This window comes from Cydia splendana, chromosome 22, assembly GCF_910591565.1.
Source record: "Cydia splendana chromosome 22, ilCydSple1.2, whole genome shotgun sequence".
NCBI classification, from domain to species: Eukaryota; Metazoa; Arthropoda; class Insecta; order Lepidoptera; family Tortricidae; genus Cydia; species Cydia splendana.
The window spans coordinates 13,071,410-13,094,159 of record NC_085981.1 but is presented as its reverse complement, the minus strand read 5'-3'; the positions used below and the strand labels follow the sequence as shown (position 1 = coordinate 13,094,159).

General features: G+C 40.4%; 1 protein-coding gene and 1 long non-coding RNA gene across 2 annotated transcripts; both read left to right on the top strand.

Moving 5' to 3' along the window:
• The first annotated feature begins 2,896 nt into the window (after window positions 1-2,896).
• Window positions 2,897-22,543, top strand: LOC134801413 (lysine-specific demethylase RSBN1L-like). The gene is made up of 13 exons (XM_063773954.1): window positions 2,897-3,311; window positions 7,558-8,224; window positions 8,597-8,776; window positions 9,987-10,104; window positions 10,238-10,426; window positions 10,702-10,842; window positions 11,683-11,819; window positions 12,503-12,642; window positions 13,450-13,600; window positions 16,003-16,142; window positions 17,110-17,205; window positions 18,212-18,401; window positions 21,564-22,543. Exons 1-13 carry the CDS (start codon window positions 3,101-3,103, stop codon window positions 21,814-21,816), a joined length of 2,613 nt encoding a protein of 870 aa, XP_063630024.1. The 5' UTR covers window positions 2,897-3,100; the 3' UTR covers window positions 21,817-22,543.
• Window positions 14,210-14,918, top strand: LOC134801434 (uncharacterized). Its single transcript, XR_010145667.1, has 5 exons — window positions 14,210-14,256; window positions 14,327-14,420; window positions 14,491-14,584; window positions 14,655-14,748; window positions 14,819-14,918. It is a non-coding gene; the product is annotated as an uncharacterized LOC134801434 (long non-coding RNA).
• Window positions 22,544-22,750: the final 207 nt, after the last annotated feature.

Sequence of the window (22,750 nt, the reverse complement as noted above, 5' to 3'; positions counted from 1 at the left end):
AAATAATAAATTTAATAAAACTTAAATTAATAAAACGCGGCTATCGGCTCAATCGGGTGGCCACTAATAACTAACGGCTGGACACCCCCCGTCCCCCCGTCCTCGTCAAAAATATGAATGTCAGGAAAAATATTCGAAAATCAGGAATTTTGTCAGGAAATTCTAAATTTGTATCTGGTAACCCTATACCCACTAATAGGCCCCACCGGTCGTCACATAATGGTTCAATATTCAAAAAATATTGTTTCGTAACGTATGAACGATTGAACGTAGACCTCATAAGGCACAGCTAAGAAGTACTTACAAGAAAAAGTAACTCCGTGTACTACTTATGTACAAGAAATAGTTCTAAAAATTACCAGCGAAATTTTAACTTATTTACCATGTAGGAAACTAGTGGCTGCGTGTACTTTAGATAGACCTCGCGAACTCCCATGGCTTCGCTTTGAAAGATTTGCAAAAGCTGAATCGAATAAATAATAATAATCCATAACAATGATTGAACCTGCTTACAAAAGTTCACGAGAATCGGTCGAGAAACGTGACCTGTAGAGCAAATCAGCTGGACAGCGGACGAAAACAGTGGTATAAGTACATACTTACTAAATGTCTGAAAACGGTTGTCTTACGATGCGTTGCAAGTTTTTATCTCCTGGGGAGCAGCTACCTTTATTTTAGTAACTATTAGAATAAAAAACAACGGGTTGCCCTCCGGGAGTGCCGGCAGAAGTGAAAACTCAATGACATTGTACAGTTAATAATTGAGGTTAACGCCATCTAGCGTTATTTCGTCGCATTACTTGAAACCCCTAAGCACATCACTGTTAGTACTCGAGTTATATTAGTACCAGTTAGAGGGAAACTCACTAGATGGCATTTAAATCAATAAAGAAAATCTCAATGACATTGTAACAGTTTTTCGATCAAGTCACGTGTCCGTCTTACGTCTTACGAATCTTACCTGTCGCGAGTTTAACATTTTTCCCCATCATAATACGTGCACAGCGCCGCTGAAGAAGTTTTCACTTCAAAAATACCTAATACATAATAGGGTATTTGACTCCTAGTCATTTGTTTCCTTTTTCGAACTGTCAAAGCAATTTTGCTACTATGGAATTTATATGAATCACTAGCATGTGACGTCACAATCAAATTACCTATGAATGAATGAATGAAATCGTTTATTCACAATGAACATATGGTATTATAAGATCTTAAATTACAAGAATTGCGTCCCATGATACATTCAGTCTGGATAGACGTGTGAAAACAGTTGTCAGTGATTAGATCACTCTGTCACTTAAAGTTCATTATATTATATTTACAAGATTAATTATAATTAAGCATCAACTAACAATATTTAAAACATGAAAATACTGAAATGAAAATCAAAATTAATTACCTACTCTTTATAGTTTTATACAGATTTTAAAATATAAATTGTGTCTAGAAATAACTGATGTCTACGTTTTTTCTCTATTAATCTTCTGGTGCTTTATTTCATGTATGGTGTAAAATAATTAATTTTAAATACATCAGTCAAATACCCTATTAATTAATCCCCATGGCTGTGTGACTACACTACTACCTACACCCATCCGCCATTACGTAACCGTCGATTCATAAATCCCGCGTTTAACATACCGGGTTCGATTCCCGACTAGTATTCCACGCACATACTTGCAAAATTTACCTGTAGTGGACCTTAACTATTTGCAATAAGGTTTAGAATGGTTAGTTACTACTGTTGCCAGTGTCGACGATGGACTGAAGGCCTACTGCGAACACCGAAATTCGCAAAGTGCGGGGCATCTTTCTTTGTCACTCTAATTACGCCTTAATTGGAGTAAAAGAGAAAGATGCCCGCAATTTACGAAGTTCAGTGTTCCCGGTAGGCCCTCTATAGCCAGCACACTAGTTAATAACAACTCTATCTCTTTGTAATAAGGATTATGGTCAAGAGAAGAGATATACTCATTATACTTAACTAGCGACCCGCCCCGGCTTCGCACGGGTTAACAAATTATACACCTAAACCTTCCTCAAGAATCACTCTATTGATAGGTGAAAATGAAAACGGCATGAAAATCCGTTCTGTAGTTTTTGAGTTTATCGCGAACAAACATTCCTACAAACATACAAATACACAAACTGACAGACGCGGCGGGCGACTTTGTTTTATAAGGTGTAGTGTGATAGGGAAGAAATAGTTGCTGTTAGAATTTGATTTGAAGAGGTATGTATATATATATAGGTACAAACTTACCTGAGATTAGCGATGGTCTCAACACCTCTGAGCTCGGAGCCTCTGAGTTATGATTTTAAGTTGTTGCCAGAGGGCGCTGGTTAATTGTTGACGCGGGTTACCTACTTACTTTTTGAGACCTACTTACAGTACCTACTTACATTTTATATTATGGGTAAAAATACTAGGTATTTCGATCGTTTATCTCATGTTTAAATTAACATGAGAAGTGCAAGCGTATAAAATGATATAACGATTTGTTGAAATAAAATGACTAGCTTCATATAAGAAGCCTTGACCTTGTTTAACGTAAATATTTGTAAAAACAAAAAATAAGCATTGCCAACTAGCGATTTATAAACAAATTGCATATACAGCGCCATCTGTGCTTATATTACTGAACCACCAAGTTGAGTAGTGTGCTATTTTACTCGCCTAAGTTTCTACTGCGGTATCAGAGAGGGCGCTGAAATGTACTGTTTTATTTTTTAACAAATAAAAGCGGAAATTTATTATTTTATAAATAGAAAAAATATATTTATGAGGAATCGAATATTGCATACTAATAAAAATATATATATAAAAATAACATGTCTGTTTGGCTGTATAAAATAGTGTCAGTGCCTTAATCGGCATACGACATTTTGTACGTGTTGAAAAACTCCACAAAAAAAGTGTGAGTTAGCAGTAAATGGCGTCGCAAGTTGTTTTTTATCCCGAATCAATGTGTTTCTCGCCGTTTTGTGAAATTGTAAACTGTATCCACGTTGCCAGTGTGTCATTTGTTAGTGGCGTGGTTATTTAAGTGACGAAACCAGCGTATGTTTTGTTGATACCAGCTTTGGCTTCTAAACAATGGCGTCCAGTGGCCCGCTGGATTCCCATGTAAAAGTTGGTGAAAATTGCGATTATACTGACGATTACTTCAGTGGAAATAGCGATGCAGACGCCGGCGAAGCCACTAAACGTCGTCGGGTGACGCACGACTATCGAAAACTTTCGAAACTGGGATATGATCCAACTATGTCAACCACTTCGAGACAGGGCTCTACATCGGAACCTAAAGGTAATCTATGCTATACACTTGCCAACAGCAGCTTTAATCTACTATAAAATGTTTCCTAACGTGTTTACTTGGATATGAGTGTATGTTTTTGTTAGTAATTTTGGTGGGAAATTTGGTAACCTATGAATATACTAAGTTACATCATGTATATAGAGGTCATTACTGTTGATAAACATTTCATAGTATTTTAGAAGTATTTTTTTGTTATTTATCATATCTTTGGAAGTTTTTCGAAGTTTACAAGCTGGTTAATGGAGCATTTGCAATGGTATTCTGAGTATTGCATCAATGGACTGACCTTGCTGAGACTTTCTACTCTACGCCGCTTTTAATTTACGATGACGTTATATAGTGCATTGAATAGCATATTTAAAGTCCTTCAAACTGCATTATGAACATATCAACTTACAATACATCTCGGTTTATTCTTGATATTTAAATGTTCTATGTCAAAATAAAGACTTGGCTTTAAAGGACTCACATCCAGGCCATAATTGTTTAAAAAAATAAACAATGTTCTATGAAAATCATAGTATTTGCTTTCACCTGGAATTCACATAGAAAGTTATGTAAAAATTAAACGGTATAGGAAATTCTAGTTTTACCAATCTTCATTTATTTTTAGGATGGTGTTCTAACAATTCTAGACATAACTACACCAAGAAATGTAATCGGTGATCAGGAACCGATTTTTCTAATTCAGTCATTGATGGCGATCACATTTAACTATGGGACCAACCTCGAAATCACAAAAAAAATTTTGCCTGTTTCGTACATTTGGGTTGGTCCGATGTTGATATTTTCTATGAGAGAGTTAATTTTTTTTTCGCGATTTCGCGGTTGGTTTCATAGTTAAATGTGATCGCCATCGCTGACTGAATTAGAAAAATTGGTTCCTGATCACCGATTACAACTCATCGTGTATATTCAGAGTTCGTTTATCTAGTTTTATTGATTCCATCATAAAATTAAAGCTACCCATATCAATTTGATTGTTTTTCACTACACAAAGAAATCTGCAATTTATTTGGTGCAATGAAACAAAAGTTGGTAAAGACAAACACACTTAAATTCAATATTTAAAATTTTCGCGCTTTGAACATTTAAACTCACATTTATAAAAAATTGCCCTAAGTGTTGATTTGAGGGTGTCCAGAAGGCTGGCCACATTGCCCCTGTGGATAGCAATGCTGATCCGCTGAGCGAAATATTTTTCAGCCCTCTGGTCACCCCAAACCTTTATAAGGTGCCTTGCTAACATAGAAATCAATTGAAATATTATATTATTATTATATTGCCTTTTATTTCCACAAATTTACATTTTTCTCTTCAAATTACTTAAATAAATATTATTCTTTTAATTTTTTGTGGTCCCTGTTTGGGTAAAGGCCTCCTCCAAGCTTTGCCATGTTACTCTATTTTGAGCAGTATCCATCCAGTCCCTTCCCGCTGCCTCCACAATGTCGTCAGCCCATCTTTTTCGTGTTTTTCCTGCCTTTCTCTTTCCCGTGGGGCCTGGCCATCTGGTTGCATGGAGAGTCCATCTCTTGTCTCAGTATCTCGCCAAATGTCCTGCCCATTTCCATTTCTGGGATAGTGCATGTTGAAGAGCATCTGTCAGCTTAGTTTTCTTCCTTATTTCTTCATTTCTTGTTTTCTGGATTCTCCTTAACTTCAAGATGCTCCTTTCCATTGCATGTTGGCAAGCGAGAATTTTGCTCTTTACCCTCTTGGTGTAATTGAAATATTATGAGTCCTCAATTACAAATTTATATTTTAATAGCACATTTTTATTTTACCATCGCCACAAGTTACCATAGCCTTTGAACACTTGTAATTCCAGGGGCATCACATGCTTGTTGCCGACCCTTAAAAAACCCTTTATGTCAGATATTTGGTTGTGTATGACAAGATATTGCAGCCTTAGGTAGAATTAACATTCATTGAGGAAAAGGATATTGGAAAATCCTTTTAGGTTTTTTATTTATTCATAATATTCAATTCATAGTTAAGTCATCTACCTACTTTATACCTAGCTTTACAGATATCTGGGGAATTCCCCAAGTCTACTATACCATGTGATGCATCTAATATAGATGTAGATAACTTGATGGGTATTTATACAACTTACACAAATTATCGGTGTTTCATTGTTCATATTAGAGATGCAACGGATAGTTGTTTGGCCGGATACCGGATACCTGATATTCGGCCTGCCTATGGGCCGAATATTCGGTATCCGGCCGCCGAATATTCGGCCGGCGGAACTATAACTACATTTCCGTTTTTTATGTGCAGATTTTGACCTGTTTCGTAGGGAACGTTCGTGCGGACTCATTTCTAGGTTCGAAATGAGTGCGTGTGCATGTCTGTGGAATGTCTAAATTGTTATAAAATAATAACGAGTACGATTATGACCGTGATTGTTTCTTAAATCCAATTTTGTGTACTCCCAAACCAAGCAATGTTACTATCCGGCAGGGCTCGGAAACCGGTATTTGCTCCATACAAAAATACCGGTATTATTAAGTTCTTTTTCGTTCTTTGGTATATTATTTAATTTTTAAAGGAACAACCTAATAATACAAAGTCGTTACCTAAATACATGATTCAGTCCTACATAAATATCATAAAATAATTATAAATATTGTGCTATTTCGTAGTTTTTTAAAAATACCGGTTCCGAGCCCTGCTATCCGGTATTGGCCGGATAGGCGGTCACTATCCGGTATCCGGCCGGATATTAAAATAATGGCCGCAGACTGGATACCGGATAGTAACCGAATATCAGGTGCATCTCTAGTTCATATGTTTAAAAAGAAAGGCCACCAAGTTTTTAGGGTTCCGTACCCAAAGGGTAAAAACGGGACCCTATTACTAAGACTGCGCTGTCCGTCTGTCTGTCTGTCTGTCACCAGGCTGTATCTATTGATCCAAAGGACTCGAGCCTTATAGCTCTTTTTTTAGGGCTCGCCTCATCTCTTGACGCCTAAAGGGCTAAAAGCCTACTGCTACTCTTGGGGCTAATAACCTTATTAAGCCCCAAGAGTCTAGGCTCTTAAATAGAACTAGGCTCGGGGGTTAAAGAGCTAACTAGGCTTTTTTTAAGGGGCTTAATAAGGTTATTATCCCCAAGAGTCTATGCTCTTAAATAGAACTAGGCTCGGGGGCTAAAGAGCTAAATAGGCTTTTAGCCTTTTAGGCGTCAAGAGATGAGGCGAGCCCTAAAAAAAGAGCTCCAAAGGCTCAAGTCTTTTGGATCACTAGCTGTATCTCATGAACCGTGATAGCTAGACAGTTGAAATTTTCAAAGATGTATTTCTGTTGCCGCTATAACAACAAATACTAAAAAGTACGGAATCCTTGGTGGGCGAGTCCGACTTGCACTGGTCTGGGTTTTTTTAAGACTTGTACATGTCTACAAAAATTTCGGTTTTTGGAAAAAAATCTGGATTCAGTCAGACACTAATTATTAGCTATCAACACATCTCTCTGCTTTGCCTTAAGGTTGACTGGTAGAGAATGCTTTTGGCATGAAGTCCGCCTTTTGTACGATAAGTTTTCTTTTGTGCAATAAAGTTTAAATAAATAAATAAACACAGTATATTTTCCTCGACTTACTAGTTAAGTACTATGACCTACTAGTAAATAGAGAGGGATGAAAGATTTATGTTACACATAAAAGCGACTGCCAAGTAGTCAGATCAACTGAATCAAAACATCTGTATTTAACGAAATAATCCATTCAAATATCGACTTTAATGTTCGAGCAAAAAGACTAATTTGTAATACAGGATTGTCTTCAAATAATAATTGTGTCGTTTACAGCTAAAATGTCCTATAATATTTATTTATTATAAAAGGTATCATATTTTTGGGTTATTGTGTATACCTATTTATAGGTATATAGATTATATGCTGATATAATAAGGTTCATTGAGCTTTCCGAAGTCTATGTTTTGGATGTTAGGGGCCTGTATTCACCTCTTATGCCTTAAGTCGATAATTTCGATAACATTCAAAATATTGGTCTCAACCTTAGTATTTTTTCCTAATTAAGAGTTATTACATTACTTATTAAGAGAGCACATTTTTTGTCGAATAAAGGGTCCTTATTAACACAATGAACCCTTGAAGACTTAATAAAGGGTCTGCAACGGGCTTTTGCCGGGGCGACAAGCGTCCATAGGCTGCTGTACCTCCTACCACCACGTTTGTTTGCTATAAAAAATGTTTTCTTTCTCAGGCAAAAAGCGTAAGCGCAGCGCAGACTCAAACGAGCTCTGCGTCTGGGATGACAGCGTCAAGCCCGCCAAGCTCACCAAGATCTGGCCAGTCTTCGACTCCGGAGGGTACGGGGACGCGGCCATCCTCACTCTCCACGTCCTGCAGAAAACCCCGCCGGTCCACAACCCCCTACTCTTCAATGATAACTTCAGTCTCTCCGCCCTCCAAGAATTCGGCTTAAACGCCTCTTGGAGGCAGACGCAGCTGAATAAAAGCTTCCCAAATGATGAAGTCACTAGGAGAGTCTTCGGCTCCGTCTCAAGACAGTTAAAAATGATCAACGCGCATTTCCACCAATCCATGTTCAAATACAAATACCCAAGAGTCACTCAACAGAATGTCTTACTTGAAAATACAGTTAGAAGACCAGCGCAATACAGTTTGACTATGAAAGCTATTCGCTTCCAACCTACTCCGAGACGAACCTTACCATGTTATGGAAATTTGGAGTTACCGTTTAAAGTGAAACAGGAGACAGGGACTGCGCCGCAGATATTTGTGACCAGCGGGAGAAGTGTTGGTGAAAAAGTGGATGTTAAAGTGAAAGTGGAGGATAGGGTCAAAGTGGAGGACAGGGTTAAAGTGGAAAAGGAGAAGGAGAGAGATAAGGAAAGGGAGAGGGAAAGGTGAGTTGTATAATTTAGATTTGTTTTTTTATTCAATATATTTCTAAATTGACGCTTTTTACAAGCTTTTATTAAGTTTCATCTGTTCTATGTTGTCTGCGAGCCAGCCTGTAATCAAATCTTGTAAATTAAATTTGAGCCTGGTGGCTCTAAGGGGGACAATATTATGATACCATCGAGCTGATCTGATTGATGATGGACACAGGAGGTGGTCATAGGAACTCCGTAATATTTATAAAACAACGCAAACGAATTGTGTTTGGGTTTCTTAGAATGGTCATGAGTCATGAGTATTAGTTGCCTGTTGAAAAGTACAGTCAGCAATAAAATCTTGTATCAAAAAAGATTTTTTTTTCAAAATCCCGTTTCTAGATCATCCCACTCCTCCCGTCACTCGTCATGTCACCACTGCCGGCGGCGGGCGCGGATCAAGCGCGCGTCCATCGGCGTGCAGTGCCGCCGCCCCGCCTCCGCGCTCGCCGCCGCCGCCGCCGCCGCCGTCGTGGACCCGAGAGACGAGAACCCCACGCTCAAGGGACTCAAGTACCACAGGTCAGTCACCTCCTGACTTAGGGTCCGTTGCACCAAACCGTCTGTCACCTTTAAAGCATTCACAATTTTTTAGGGTTCCGTACCCAAAGGGTAAAACGGGACCCTATTACTAAGACTTCGCTGTCCGTCCGTCCGTCCGTCCGTCCGTCCGTCCGTCTGTCACCAGGCTGTATCTCACGAACCGTGATAGCTAGACAGTTGAAATTTTCACAGATGATGTATTTCTGTTGCCGCTATAACAACAAATACTAAAAACAGAATAAAATAAAGATTTAAATGGGGCTCCCATACAACAAACGTGATTTTTGACCAAAGTTAAGCAACGTCGGGAGTGGTCAGTACTTGGATGGGTGACCGTTTTTTTTTTGCTTTTTTTTCGTTTTTTTTTTTTTTTGCATTATGGTACGGAACCCTTCGTGCGCGAGTCCGACTCGCACTTGCCCGGTTTTTATTGTCTGGGAAGTTTCGTGCTGGGTGACGTTCTTCAGTCCACTGTTTGTGTCACTGGCCTTATATTAGGTTATTATATTCAATCTTTAAGTAGCAGTGGACAGTGTGGACATATTTAAGTGAAAATTGATTATAAGGAATTCGGCAAAAATTTATATTCACTTGTTTATCAAAAACAGTAGAACTATTTGCTGAGGGAGGAAGGTTCTTAAGTGTTGAGTGGCAACAACGAATCGGAAGATGCAATAAGAAGGTTTTAAACAAAGAAGGGTACATATAAGTGAAAAAAGATAGCCCACTAGTTAGCCTTTGTATGCATGAGTTACTTTTACTTAAATTGTAAATCAAACCTAAATCATGTTGTATAGCCAAAAAATTGTGTACAATATCCCAATCTGACATGATGGCAGTGGTCATTCAGTTCATCCAGGAAATGTAGGTTAATACATTCACTGCCAACAACATGCTAGGTGTGTTTGTTCATTTTGTGTTGGAAATGGGGCGCTTGGCACTGTAAACAATAACTCTTAAAATGCTTGTTCTCACATTAATGCGGGTAGACACATATCCAAACAACAACATAACAATTATTTGTTTTTAGGTTTTCCCAACTACATCCTCCCAAAAATACAAAATTATTATACCGAACATTCTCCTCACGTGTGAAAGTCAACACCCGACATTGGCAAATTCACCCTGTGCAAAATTGCAGGGAGTAAGCCAGAAAAAAAAAACAATAAAATAAAATGTTTGTTCCCAGACTAATGCGGGTAGACACCCATCCAAACGGTGGCGCTAGTGTTGTCTATTTACACCAGAGAGACGTGGACATGTTGTCTGCAAGTCAGCAGGAGTCGCTCGCCAAAGAGTTCCTTAAGGTAAACTATATAAATACATACCAATTATTTTTTACTTTTTAGTTCCTGGGTGTTTTTTGAAAGCGGTTGTTTTATTTAAAAATATTTTTTATTATTTACCATCACACATCCTAATCCATCCTTTGTCCCACAGCTAGTGTTTTCCGAGGACAGCGAAGGCTGGGCACATCACGTGTGCGGCGTAGTACGAGGAGCTGCCGGCGCCTTCCCCTGCCTACTGCAGTACTTAGCCGACACACATCCTAATCTCACCGTCAAGGCTGGTGTCTTAGCGAGAGCGTCGGATATAGAGACCACCACCATCAGTCGGTATTACCAGCAGGTAAGTCGATAGATGTAGGTTTGAAGGTAGTTTAAGACAGCTACGGTTGGCATTATGTGTGTGTGTAATAATAATAAGATGGAGAGCGTTCGTGCCTCCTACAGTACTTGGCCGAACCCTAAATGGTTCTACAATGTCTGTGACCATTGTTTATTCTTTTTTTCTTTTGTTGCATTCCAAACACAGCAAAACCTGGATTAAGTTGTGTTTGTTCGTAACATTCTTTTGGCATAAAATGTAATATATGTTATATAATGTGATTTCTTGTTTGTTAGGTGCAACAATCATACGCCGCGGGAACGTTTCGCTGCGGCCCCCTACACCAGATCTCACTTGTAGGCACTGTGCATGAAGAAGTGGGCGGTTACTTTCCGGACATGCTGAGAATGCTGGCCGCCAATCCTTTTCTTAATCTGGTAAGTTATATAGTCCTAATGTCAATATATAAGTACCTGGTAATTTGCGGCAGCATGACCGCTCCATCTACTTCTGCTATGGTGACATTACATTTACGTAAAAAAACAACATAGAACAAGATAAATTGGTGCGTTACATTTTGGTGCCGTGACCAGGATCATTAAATAATTGAATGAAACATACTTTGCACAAACACTCATATTAATAAAATGAAACTAGTATATGCTATCTTTGAAAGGCTAGGCGCCTTGGACGATTTGATTTGTTCCCTAGTGTTAATGTTTCTTTTTAATTCAAGATAGTCTAGCCAACTTCTAGCTAGCTACCCCAAGGCCTTAAAATGGTAGTTTAATCCCAGTGGATTGGACGGTTAAATTGGAGTATTACAATGAATGTAAATATTTTCTCTGACTTATAAAAAATGCATTTGTCTTAGTAAGTTTTTTTAATATACTTCTGATTACATGAAAATGTTTTAGTAAGGGCCACTTGTACCATTCACTAAGCCGGGGTTAATCGGTTAAACCTGGAGTTACCATGGTTACCAGTACAAATTGACACTGGGACCCAGTGACGGGGTTAACGGTGTAACCAGTTAATCCCGGGTTAGTGGGATGGTGCAAGTGGCACATTGGTTAGCAGTGGCGTAGCTAGGCGTGGGCGAAGTGGGCCGTCGCCCACGGCCTCGCGCCCAAATAGGGGCCTCGCGCGAGGCCCCTTCGGGCACAGTGAAAGAAAATGGCCTCGCAGATGGGATTTCGCCCACGGCTAGATTAATTCACGCTACGCCACTGTTGGTTAGTTGTTAATTGACATAATGAAATAATCGTATTGTTCAGACAATGCCATGGGGCCCGATGTCGGCAGTGGAGATGGAGCCCCAAGAATCCAACGACGGCCCCATCCTGTGGATCCGCCCCGGCGAGCAGCTCGTGCCTACGGCTGAGCTCGGCAAGAGCCCTATCAAGAAACGACGGTGACTAGAATTTATGTTTACTTTGGCTTGTCCCATCGCCCACACTGTTAACTGACAGTTCGTAAATCTTATTACAAAAGGCATAAGATCCACCGATGGACAGTCAAGAGTACACATGCGCAAAATTTGTCACTAAAAAGTTTGATATGCATCTTTCGTACGCCGTGAAGTACTTCACTCTTTTAGTTCACTAGATCAGTTTTAGTTCAGTAGCTCAACAGATCCATCTATATCGAAAGTATTGGTTTCATTTCTCTCATTCGCGGATATATTGAGTTGAATGAAGAATTTGATAGATAATTTCATCCAATATGAATCACTCAAGTAAATTAATTTATGAATCGAAGATTTAACATGGCGTCCTTGTCACTGTCTAAGGGAATGAGCAAGTAAATTAAAAGGTTTTTAAACTGAATTGCTGAAGTAAATAACTAAATGAATCCGCGCTGAACTAGTGAATGAAAGAGTGACATCAAGTGAAGTACTTCATTTGAATCTTTCATTCGCGAACTACTCATGTCTAGCTAAGAGTGTTGCTGCTTGTCCAACGATCGCCTCGACTAAAGGGTTCTAAGCACGAAGAATTGAGTACATTGACCCGCCATTTCCTATCTTTATCGCACGCGCATAATTATATTGTTATCCCGCTCTATAATAGACTTTAAAAGAAATTGTGCAATTAGGACGGGCATCAACGAGCTCCGCAACCTGCAGTACCTGCCGCGCTACAGCGAGGCGCGCGAGTTCCTGTTCGAGGACCGCACGCGCGCGCACGCCGACCACGTCGGCCACGGCCTCGACCGCATCACCACCGCCGCCGTCGGTCAGTGCCTATTGCTATATCTTAAGGTTCTTATGCACGCCGTAAATCTTCAAATTAAGTTGACCTTCTTGCGGACTTGCGGAGCGTCCGTCTCGGACCAAACTTCTGCGAGCGGCGTCAGTGCACGCTTTTCAAATTCCTTGGACACGTGACGCACCGTCTAACACATGTGGACGCGAGCCTTGTTTGATGCGAGTAGATAAATAAAGATGCGAACTATGCTAGTTGGGCGATACACAATTAATTTATTCGCAGCCCTTCACCGAAAATCTTTAAGAAGTGTTAAATAATTTGGATTATACATGGCTGAATAATAAAAGAAACGTAAAGTTGGTTTTAGAGTTTTCTTATTTAACACCATCTAATTTGTTTTTCTAACTATTCATACAAAGAACCTGTTACAATTTGGTGCCGTGACCAGGATATTGTTCCCTACATACTCAAGGCTAGACCAATCAAGGCTCGACAGTTTAGATAGCATAGCTTTGTAAAGTTTGTTTACTACGTATCATCTTACCACCCAAAACACATTAGGCCAACATTAGGGTTTCATATTTTACAATAATAAAGAATTAAAAATATTTTGAAATCACTATAATGCAAAGGTATGTTTTTTAGTTTCCATCCATTCTAGCAGTAACAATGTTAAAAGCAAATGCGACTTTCAGCATAGCAATAAAATATTTCTTTAATATTTCTAAGATGTATAGCAAGAAATTTCCATGATCTCCAATATATGAGACCGAGGGAACCAAATTTCCTTAATTCAATTTAAAAGTATTAAAATGTATCGTGTTTAATTGACAGGGGTGTTGAAAGCAATCAGCTGCGGCGGCGACGAGGGCCGCGGGCGCATCACCAAAGACGTGGTCGCCTTCCACGCGGCCGACTTCAACAAGCTCGTGCAACTGCTGCAACTAGACCTGTACGAGCCGCCCATCTCGCAGTGCGTCACGTGGTGAGTACTGTGTTATCTAACTAAGCCATCAGCTGCGGCGGCGACGAGGGCCGCGGGCGCATCACCAAAGACGTGGTCGCCTTCCACGCGGGCGACTTCAACAAGCTCATGCAACTGCTGCGACTAGACCTGTACGAGCCGCCCATCTCGCAGTGCGTCACGTGGTGAGTACTGTGTTATCTAACTAAGCCATCAGCTGCGGCGGCGACGAGGGCTGCGGCCGCATCACCAAAGACGTGGTCGCCTTCCACGCGGGCGACTTCAACAAGCTCATGCAACTGCTGCGACTAGACCTGTACGAGCCGCCCATCTCGCAGTGCGTCACGTGGTGAGTACTGTGTTATCTAACTAAGCCATCAGCTGCGGCGGCGACGAGGGCTGCGGCCGCATCACCAAAGACGTGGTCGCCTTCCACGCGGGCGACTTCAACAAGCTCATGCAACTGCTGCAACTAGACCTGTACGAGCCGCCCATCTCGCAGTGCGTCACGTGGTGAGTACTGTGTTATCTAACTAAGCCATCAGCTGCGGCGGCGACGAGGGCTGCGGCCGCATCACCAAAGACGTGGTCGCCTTCCACGCGGGCGACTTCAACAAGCTCATGCAACTGCTGCAACTAGACCTGTACGAGCCGCCCATCTCGCAGTGCGTCACGTGGTGAGTACTGTGTTATCTAACTAAGCCATCAGCTGCGGCGGCGACGAGGGCTGCGGCCGCATCACCAAAGACGTGGTCGCCTTCCACGCGGGCGACTTCAACAAGCTCATGCAACTGCTGCAACTAGACCTGTACGAGCCGCCCATCTCGCAGTGCGTCACGTGGTGAGTACTGTGTTATCTAACTAAGCCATCAGCTGCGGCGGCGACGAGGGCCGCGGGCGCATCACCAAAGACGTGGTCGCCTTCCACGCGGGCGACTTCAACAAGCTCGTGCAACTGCTGCAACTAGACCTGTACGAGCCGCCCATCTCGCAGTGCGTCACGTGGTGAGTACTGTGTTATCTAACTAAGCCATCAGCTGCGGCGGCGACGAGGGCCGCGGGCGCATCACCAAAGACGTGGTCGCCTTCCACGCGGGCGACTTCAACAAGCTCATGCAACTGCTGCAACTAGACCTGTACGAGCCGCCCATCTCGCAGTGCGTCACGTGGTGAGTACTGTGTTATCTAACTAAGCCATCAGCTGCGGCGGCGACGAGGGCCGCGGGCGCATCACCAAAGACGTGGTCGCCTTCCACGCGGGCGACTTCAACAAGCTCGTGCAACTGCTGCAACTAGACCTGTACGAGCCGCCCATCTCGCAGTGCGTCACGTGGTGAGTACTGTGTTATCTAACTAAGCCATCAGCTGCGGCGGCGACGAGGGCCGCGGGCGCATCACCAAAGACGTGGTCGCCTTCCACGCGGGCGACTTCAACAAGCTCATGCAACTGCTGCGACTAGACCTGTACGAGCCGCCCATCTCGCAGTGCGTCACGTGGTGAGTCTCTTGGACCAATCAGACCAATCTAGAGTGAAAATACACTCAGCGTCACGGAAATCGCACACCTCCAGGCGCAAGCGATTCTTTCGAAGGCCGAATATCTTCGCAATAAATAAAACACGTAAACAAAAGAGACATCAGATTAAAGGTTATTCAATTAGCTTTTCAATTGTGTCAAATTGATATATTTAATTACACAAACGGGTCTACCGCGATATAATTTCATTGTTTTTACCTTTAATTCCGACGTTTCAGCTGAGTTGCACCAGCTGTGGTCACGGAAAGACTGACGTCCCAACAAATGTCAACGGAGATATTAATAAAACACCACTAAACTACCCGAAATTAGTTTATAAAAATGTTCGGGGTAGACAAAGAAATTGCAGCTACCCGTTAAAGTTTAATGTTTATTGTCCACGGCACGACACGCAACACTCACAGTATCCGCTGAAACGTCGGAATTAAAGGTAAAAACAATGAAATTATATCGCGGTAGACCCGTTTGTGTAATTAAATATGTGTACAAAACGCGAGAGTTTAAAGTGTTATATGTGTCAAATTGAATAAGGCAAAACTATTTCACTAAGAGCAAGAATAGTTCGCACCATACGAAGGTGTGCGATTTCCGTGACGCTGAGTGTAGTAGATGAAGGTCCGAAAAATAAAGTTATCAATTATTCCACAACGTATTTTTTATCCAAGATACATAGAAATTATCCATACCAATATTTAGATTTTAGAGCAACTAAACATCGTTTAATTTAGAGGTCGCTATAAAGTATGTATAAATGAAACAATTCTGCCAATCGAAAATTTATGAAAATAAATTAACCCATCAATAATTTAGCGAAAAGGATCCAGCGATAGTTTTTTTTAAGACGATTTATTTTGGAAATGTTATTAACATATTATTTACTTCACAGGTTAGAAGAAGCTAAGCTTAACCAACTACGGCGAGAGGGTGTCCGCTACTCTCGCCTGCCGCTCTGTGACGATGACATTTACTTCCTGCCACGGAATATTATCCATCAGTTCCGGACCGTCTCAGCCGTAACTTCTGTCGGTTAGTGTAAATACTCTTTAAAATCAGTGTGAAAAGGTGAATTTTATCCTTTAAAGTACTTCGCGTATTTGATACATATTTTGAGTTCCCGTTAGCAGGCAGGATAGGTTTTAAAGCGGCGACATTTAATGATAAATATTAATTTCAGCATTAATTTTGATAAGATTTAATGTTTTACAATTACTATGTTCCTCGAGATGGTGAGATAAACGATTTTGTGTTTCACTTGGTAGCAAATGTTGTTGAATCTTAAATTAGCAAAGACACATGTAACTTCGTATAAGACGAATAAAGTCTAAGGAAAAAACGTGCCTCGGAATTCAAGTAAAAGTCATTCTCGGATAGATGGCGCACACACCTTTAGCCTATCCTCGGCTAGATGGCGTGACGACACCGTGTCATATTTAACAATTTTAACACATAGATATCAGTGAATGAACATGGATCATAATGATATAAAAACAATAAAATCATTTATCCATATATATACATTTTTTGATAACTTTATACGTTTTCATTTTGAGTTTTAGTCGTGTGTCGATAGATGGCAGTAAATTTACAGTGACTACAAAATTTACAATGACAGGACCCCTCTATACTATCTATTCTTTTTGATATTAGTAAGCCCCGTACGTACGCTGTAAGCTGTACGAGGGGTAAACATCTACTTCGCTACACTTAACCAGCTCAGAAAAGCTTTTATTCTTTACATAGGGAAGAGGGGTGTTACCCAACACGGGCATATATTTGCTTACAGGGTAGCTCCATGTCTTGTATCATATTTCACGTGTAGTTCTTGTAATAAATAATTTTGTATATGTATTTTTGTGTTCTTTGGAATCAATGGGTGAATTCTGTGGCTCTAGTGAAAAGGGGTACAAGTCTCAAGCGTCTCAGGTGAAAAGGCTTAAGGTTTAACTCAAAGAAAATGCCGTTTAAGTTTAATTAATAATGGCGTATGTTTCAGCGTGGCACCTGCGGCTAAAGCAGTACTACCCGGCCTCCGAGGCCTCCTCGCCGGCCGACGAGCGCCGAGCTCCCGAGGCCCCGCCCATACAGACTGGTAACACACCATCTTTATCATACTACTTCTGCTCATGGCACAGATTAAATAATAGTACTACCGTACAGAAAGGACACTTCCTACAAAACCGAAGTTTGACAGCGATTCAGGGACGAATCATACCGTCCCTATGTATGGCACTATCCCTTTCGGCTATTTAAGGTTGTCAAAATTCAAGTCCTTATCTGTGGTCGTGCACGCAATGGGACGTCAAGTTGTGTCAACCCTAATAATTGTTCGGAGCAATGCTGAGCCGAACGGAGCCGAGAATGCCCGAAAGGAGGAGTGTCGCCCCACTGCCCAAGACCGAATCTGGCCTACCAATACGGCCCGCGAAAAGTGCCAAATTCTATACAATAAATATGTTGCAGACCGTAGCGCGCAAAAATATATGACACGTTCTTACGGGCCGGCCACGACTTTGCGACGACGGCGGCAACCATAGGTTGGAGCGAGACAGCGATGGGACCTTTCGTTCCCACCTATGGTTGCCGCCGCCGCCAGTCGCGCAATGTCGTGGCCGGTGGCCGGTCGGTGGAAAACGTCCTGTCAGACATTATTGCGCGCTTCAAAGAGTCTTATAATTCATCTTGTTCTCGAGTACGAAGAACACCTTATTTGATGAGAAATACACTAATTTAAACTTTCACGCTTAATCGCGTACCTATTTAAGTTTTAAAATTTACCTCCGACGTTTCGAGGACGGCGTTGTCCCCGTGGTCTCGGAGAAGACTGGCTCAAGTTGACATCAACATCTTCTAGCCGCGCGAGTTTTTCGAACTACCCGCGCTTGGTCTTGTTTATCAGTTTGGACGTTTTTCGCACTAGGGATGTTACTCTGTCGGCACACAACACTAACGATATTACGATTTATCGACTGTCGATATTCGTTTCCGCTTACATTTCCTAATGACTGGATACCATGTGGATGAGATCTTAAAACCCTCGTCCCGATTGATGAGAAATAGACCAAAAGTCATTAACAAATTTATATTTTTCCTTTTAGAACCCAAGAAATCGTCAACAACCAAACACAAAGTGGGCGTCATTGAAATGCGAGCGCTCAGCGCCAAATTCCAGGAACAACCCGCTCTGAAGATAGCAGAGAACAGAAAAAGCACAGAAACTCAAACCAAGACCGATAAAACGGAAGAGAAGAAGGAGAAAAAAGAATCTAGAGAGAAAGAGAGAGACAGGTAAAATACGTATTTTTGTAAATTATACTGCAAAACGTAATTCAAGACCAAAAAAAGTACGACAATGTTGCCATTGCAATAATTTGTTTGTAAAATAGTAAATTCGTTTTGATAAATAATCACGCTAAGATAATTTATTCCTTAGTAATTTTACTTCTACTATTTAATAAAGTACTTTTATTTACTTATTTGTACATAAATACAAGACGCGCTTGTAAAAAAGTGGCAACATTTCTTACTTTTTTTGGTCTTGAATTACGTTTTGCAGTATAATGTAAGTTAATTCTAAGGTGTAATGTTTTGAAAAGATGTGTCCTGCCGAGTTTCTTTTCGGTCCCATATTTGGATACCCTCCTACAATAGAGGGAGCCACTTACACATTCATAGGGTCTACTGCGAAATAAAAAATCTAAATTTCTTTATCTGCTTCTCTATCACTCTTGCATATTCAAACGATAGAGAAGCAGATAACGAAATTTAAATTTTGACGTTTCGCGGTAGGTCCCTGTAAACAAACCGCCTTGATGCATCAATGTCATATTTATTCGCAACAAATTATTTGTGAAAACTTGTAAAAAACTGTTTACAACTCATAGAATAAACTATTATCTTATCTTATCTGTAAGGCATAGTATCATAGAAGGATCCTATAGAAGTGGTATACGCGTGCCTCCGTGAGGGACAAAACATACGCAATGCGACACTATGATTGGTCGAATTTATTTGTTGCCCACCATAATCCGCACTAAATTTACGGTGGGGAACAAAAAATATGTGAGACTGTGACAAGGACAAACAATAATAGCTCTTTCGCTGCTCCTCCTACTGAAAGATACATAAGACTCCTGTTTGGTCACTTCCCCCCCACCTTTCATGCCAGATACAGTATGTATCTGAACGAAAAGCAATTACTCAAACCCGTTGACTCTCCCCTAGGAAATTTCAACATCAGACCAGCAAAATGTATGAAACATCAAATTTTTTTTTCCGCGTTTTCGGGGTTGGTCCCACAGTAAAAGTTGCTCAGTATTGACCTAAACATTAACGGGTTTGAGTAATTGCTTTTCGTTCAGATACATACTGTATACTAGATTCATGCATAGTATGTACACTATGTACAAGTTACTCTATGGTTTAAGATGTGCGCTAGAGCTGCACTCTGGTGGCAGAACATTGCAGTAATACATTGAGGAAATAATTAAATCTTCTCCGGCTAGAGATGGGTCGCGGGTATTTACCCAATTTACCCACCCAGGTAAATACCCGGTAAATACCCATCTACCCGGTATTTACCCGTATCTACCCAAATGGACGGGTAGATTCATTTCTTGTTGCACATGTCGATTTGTGTTTAAGTGGATATATAAACCGAGTTAATGGTTGTAATTATTGTGTGTCATTTAAAATGAAATGGTTTAGTGAAACCTGCAGTTGTAACTAAGGAATTTTTAGTACAATTTTGATAAATATTAAAAAAAAGCCGTCATAAGAGTATTTTTTTTAGATTTGAGTAAATTATCGTACTTATACGTTTATAATACACATTCGAACTTCGGTAGGCGGGGGGTGTGGTTGGGGGAGGGGGGTAAAAGTGAACTTTTTCATATTTCTTGGAATCTGTCATTAATATCGCAAAGTGTTGTATGTACAAACTAAAGTAGACAGAATTTCCTACAAAAAAGGTTATATACATTTTTGTCCTAAAACTAACGTATTTGACTTGTGAGCTTCCCAAGTTGTGATACTGCACAATTTTTTATTATTATTATTTATAATTATTCTTTATTTTCATCTTTCTAATGTATATTAAAAGCGTTTTAAAACATTTCCGGAAGCCAGGGAATGATTTACACGATTTTCATAATTGGACTGATATGTTAAAATCGAACTTCACCTCATAGCAACCTTTTCGTAATTAGTTTGAACATACATTTTTTGTAACATTATAAAAAAATACTTAAATTAATCTTATTCATACTCACATACCATTAAACACATCAAATTTAGAAGAAAAATGAAAATACCCGCATATTTACCCGTGGCACAGATTATATAATAGTTCTTACGAACAGATACTTATCTCTCAAAGAAAACGCAAATACCTACCGTTTTGATACCTACGCAATAATACAATGGAGTGACCTTCAGATCGCCGCTCCCCGCACCGCGCGCACCGGCACAACGCTAGGGTTGCTGACGCTTAGAAATGATAAATAAATACCTACTTAAACAGCGGAGTGAAATAAAAGGAAAGCTAAATCTTAAATTATAATAGGTACCTAATATTCCGTTTATGCGTTAGTGTTTGCGAAATACTCATTTTAAAAGGTCATATGTCCCTGCAGTAACCGCAGTGTTTACGCCGTTTTATTAACCGCGCGCTTGATCCCAGCAAGAATTAGTTTTAAAACTTCGTGTAGTTTAAAACCTGTTAGAGATTTACGTTACATAATAGAGAAAACATCAATACAGGTATTATAAGACAAACAGGGCATAGTTTAGTACTTAATACCTACATTGAAATAGCAGTAAGTACCTACTTTCGTTAAAATAAACATGACAGTACCAAAAGAACTTAAAAGTTAGCTACTTACTTGTTTCAAATAGATACTTAGATAGGTAAGTATATAACTATAAAATATGTGTCATTAGAAACATTACATCTTTAAAGAAATTTCGTAGCTTTTAACTATCGTAAAAATAACGGTAGGTTTACTTACTTTTCCTCATTTGTCGGAAGAGCAAAAAAACGATAATTTATTATTTGATTTGGTATTTTTGCAGCCATAAACACTACAAGCTGTGTAATTTTTTTTTCGTTGCGATGACATTTCCTTCGTATGAATGATCTCACAGGGATATTCGAGCGCGCGTGCGTACGTTAGCGCGTGTGGCAACCAACTGGCTTGCTTGTCTACCGTGAACGCGAGCGGATTCGTAGGTATTAATCCGAGCTCGCGCGGCGAGTTCCATAGGCCTGCCCGTGGGTAGGTAAATATCGGGTATATACCGGGTAAATACCCGCTCTCGGGTATTTACCCGGGTAGTTACCCATCTCTATCTCCGGCAGAGGTGTAGGGTTAGAGGCGTTGTAGCTTTATTTGACGTTCATAAGCACATTGTAGTATGCCTACTTGAAAAATAAACAATTTGATCTTACAGAATGGAACGGACAGATGGAACCGCTAAAGTAGAGCGGTCAGACGACAAACACAGAAAGGATGATAAGCATAAACACGACCATCATAGGAGACACTCGTCGTCAAGTCGACACAAGTCCAGCCATCACAAGTCCGAGCGTCGGGACAAGTCTAAAGAGCGCAGGAAAGAGAAGGAGCATAGGAGAGATGAGAAGAAAGATAAGCATAAGGAGAAGGAGGTTAAACAGGAGATAGTGAATCGTGCGCCGGACTAATAGTGTAGTGGGGGTGCTGAGTTTCAAGCCCTTCGTACAAAGGTATGTACAAGTAAACTGCGGCCACCGGACGTGAAGAGTTTAGTGCGTTGACCTTTCGTTATCTGCCAAATGTTGGGCGCAAATGTAACGTTGTTGTTTAAGGAAAGGGCACTTATAAAACAAATAGTGAAAGTGAAAAGCAAATTTAAATACCTTTTGACCAAGCCGGAGTTAAAGGGCGTTTTTTTTAAACTTGTAAATTAAGGCGCTGAATTGTCTCAAATCAGCCATGCCGGTGGGAATGGAGTTATAACGCACCACTGATAGATAGGCCTGCTTTGGAGCAGATAGCTCCATATTTTAATCACCTGAATTTATTTTTAGGGTGACTATATACAGGGTGAAATTTTAATCACCAGCCGTACTCTGCGTAGTGACTTTATAGGCCATACTGAACAACTCTGTAAGTCATATGTACATAATATGTCACAACGAAATGGGGTTGGCAACTCTCAAATGTTTGCATAGATGGCGCCATCATAGCTTGCCCCTTTTTCTATGAGAGTTGGCTTAAAAGTGGCCTTTTAAGCCAACACTCAAAATAAAAAATAAAAAATTGAGACTATTCTAGGGATTGACAGGGCCATTTCTGCTAAATACTTGGCCAACCCCATTGCGACACAAAATTGTGTCAAAAGGTCAATGTACGGAACTCTTATACTCGGTGGTCGCACTTTATAAGGAAAGAGTTGACAACAACTGTATTCCTAAAAAAAAATTAAAATCATTACAGTCTGACAAAATGAGTAGAAATTAAAAAGTGGCAATACTTTAGTGTCGTCCCTTTCAAATCGATCTAATAAAACGGGACGACACTACAGTATTGCCACTTTTTAATTTCTACTCATTTTGTCAGACTATATGTACAGTCGCCATCAGATATATCGGAGCG

Bases quoted from the DNA above. Each gene is read 5' to 3' on its own strand.
- LOC134801413 (XM_063773954.1), top strand. From the start codon at position 3,101: ATGGCGTCCAGTGGCCCGCTGGATTCCCATGTAAAAGTTGGTGAAAAT. The intron at 10,843-11,682 runs GTAAGTTATATA...CGTATTGTTCAG, and splicing joins CCAATCCTTTTCTTAATCTG to ACAATGCCATGGGGCCCGAT. The intron at 17,206-18,211 runs GTAACACACCAT...TTTTCCTTTTAG, and splicing joins GGCCCCGCCCATACAGACTG to AACCCAAGAAATCGTCAACA.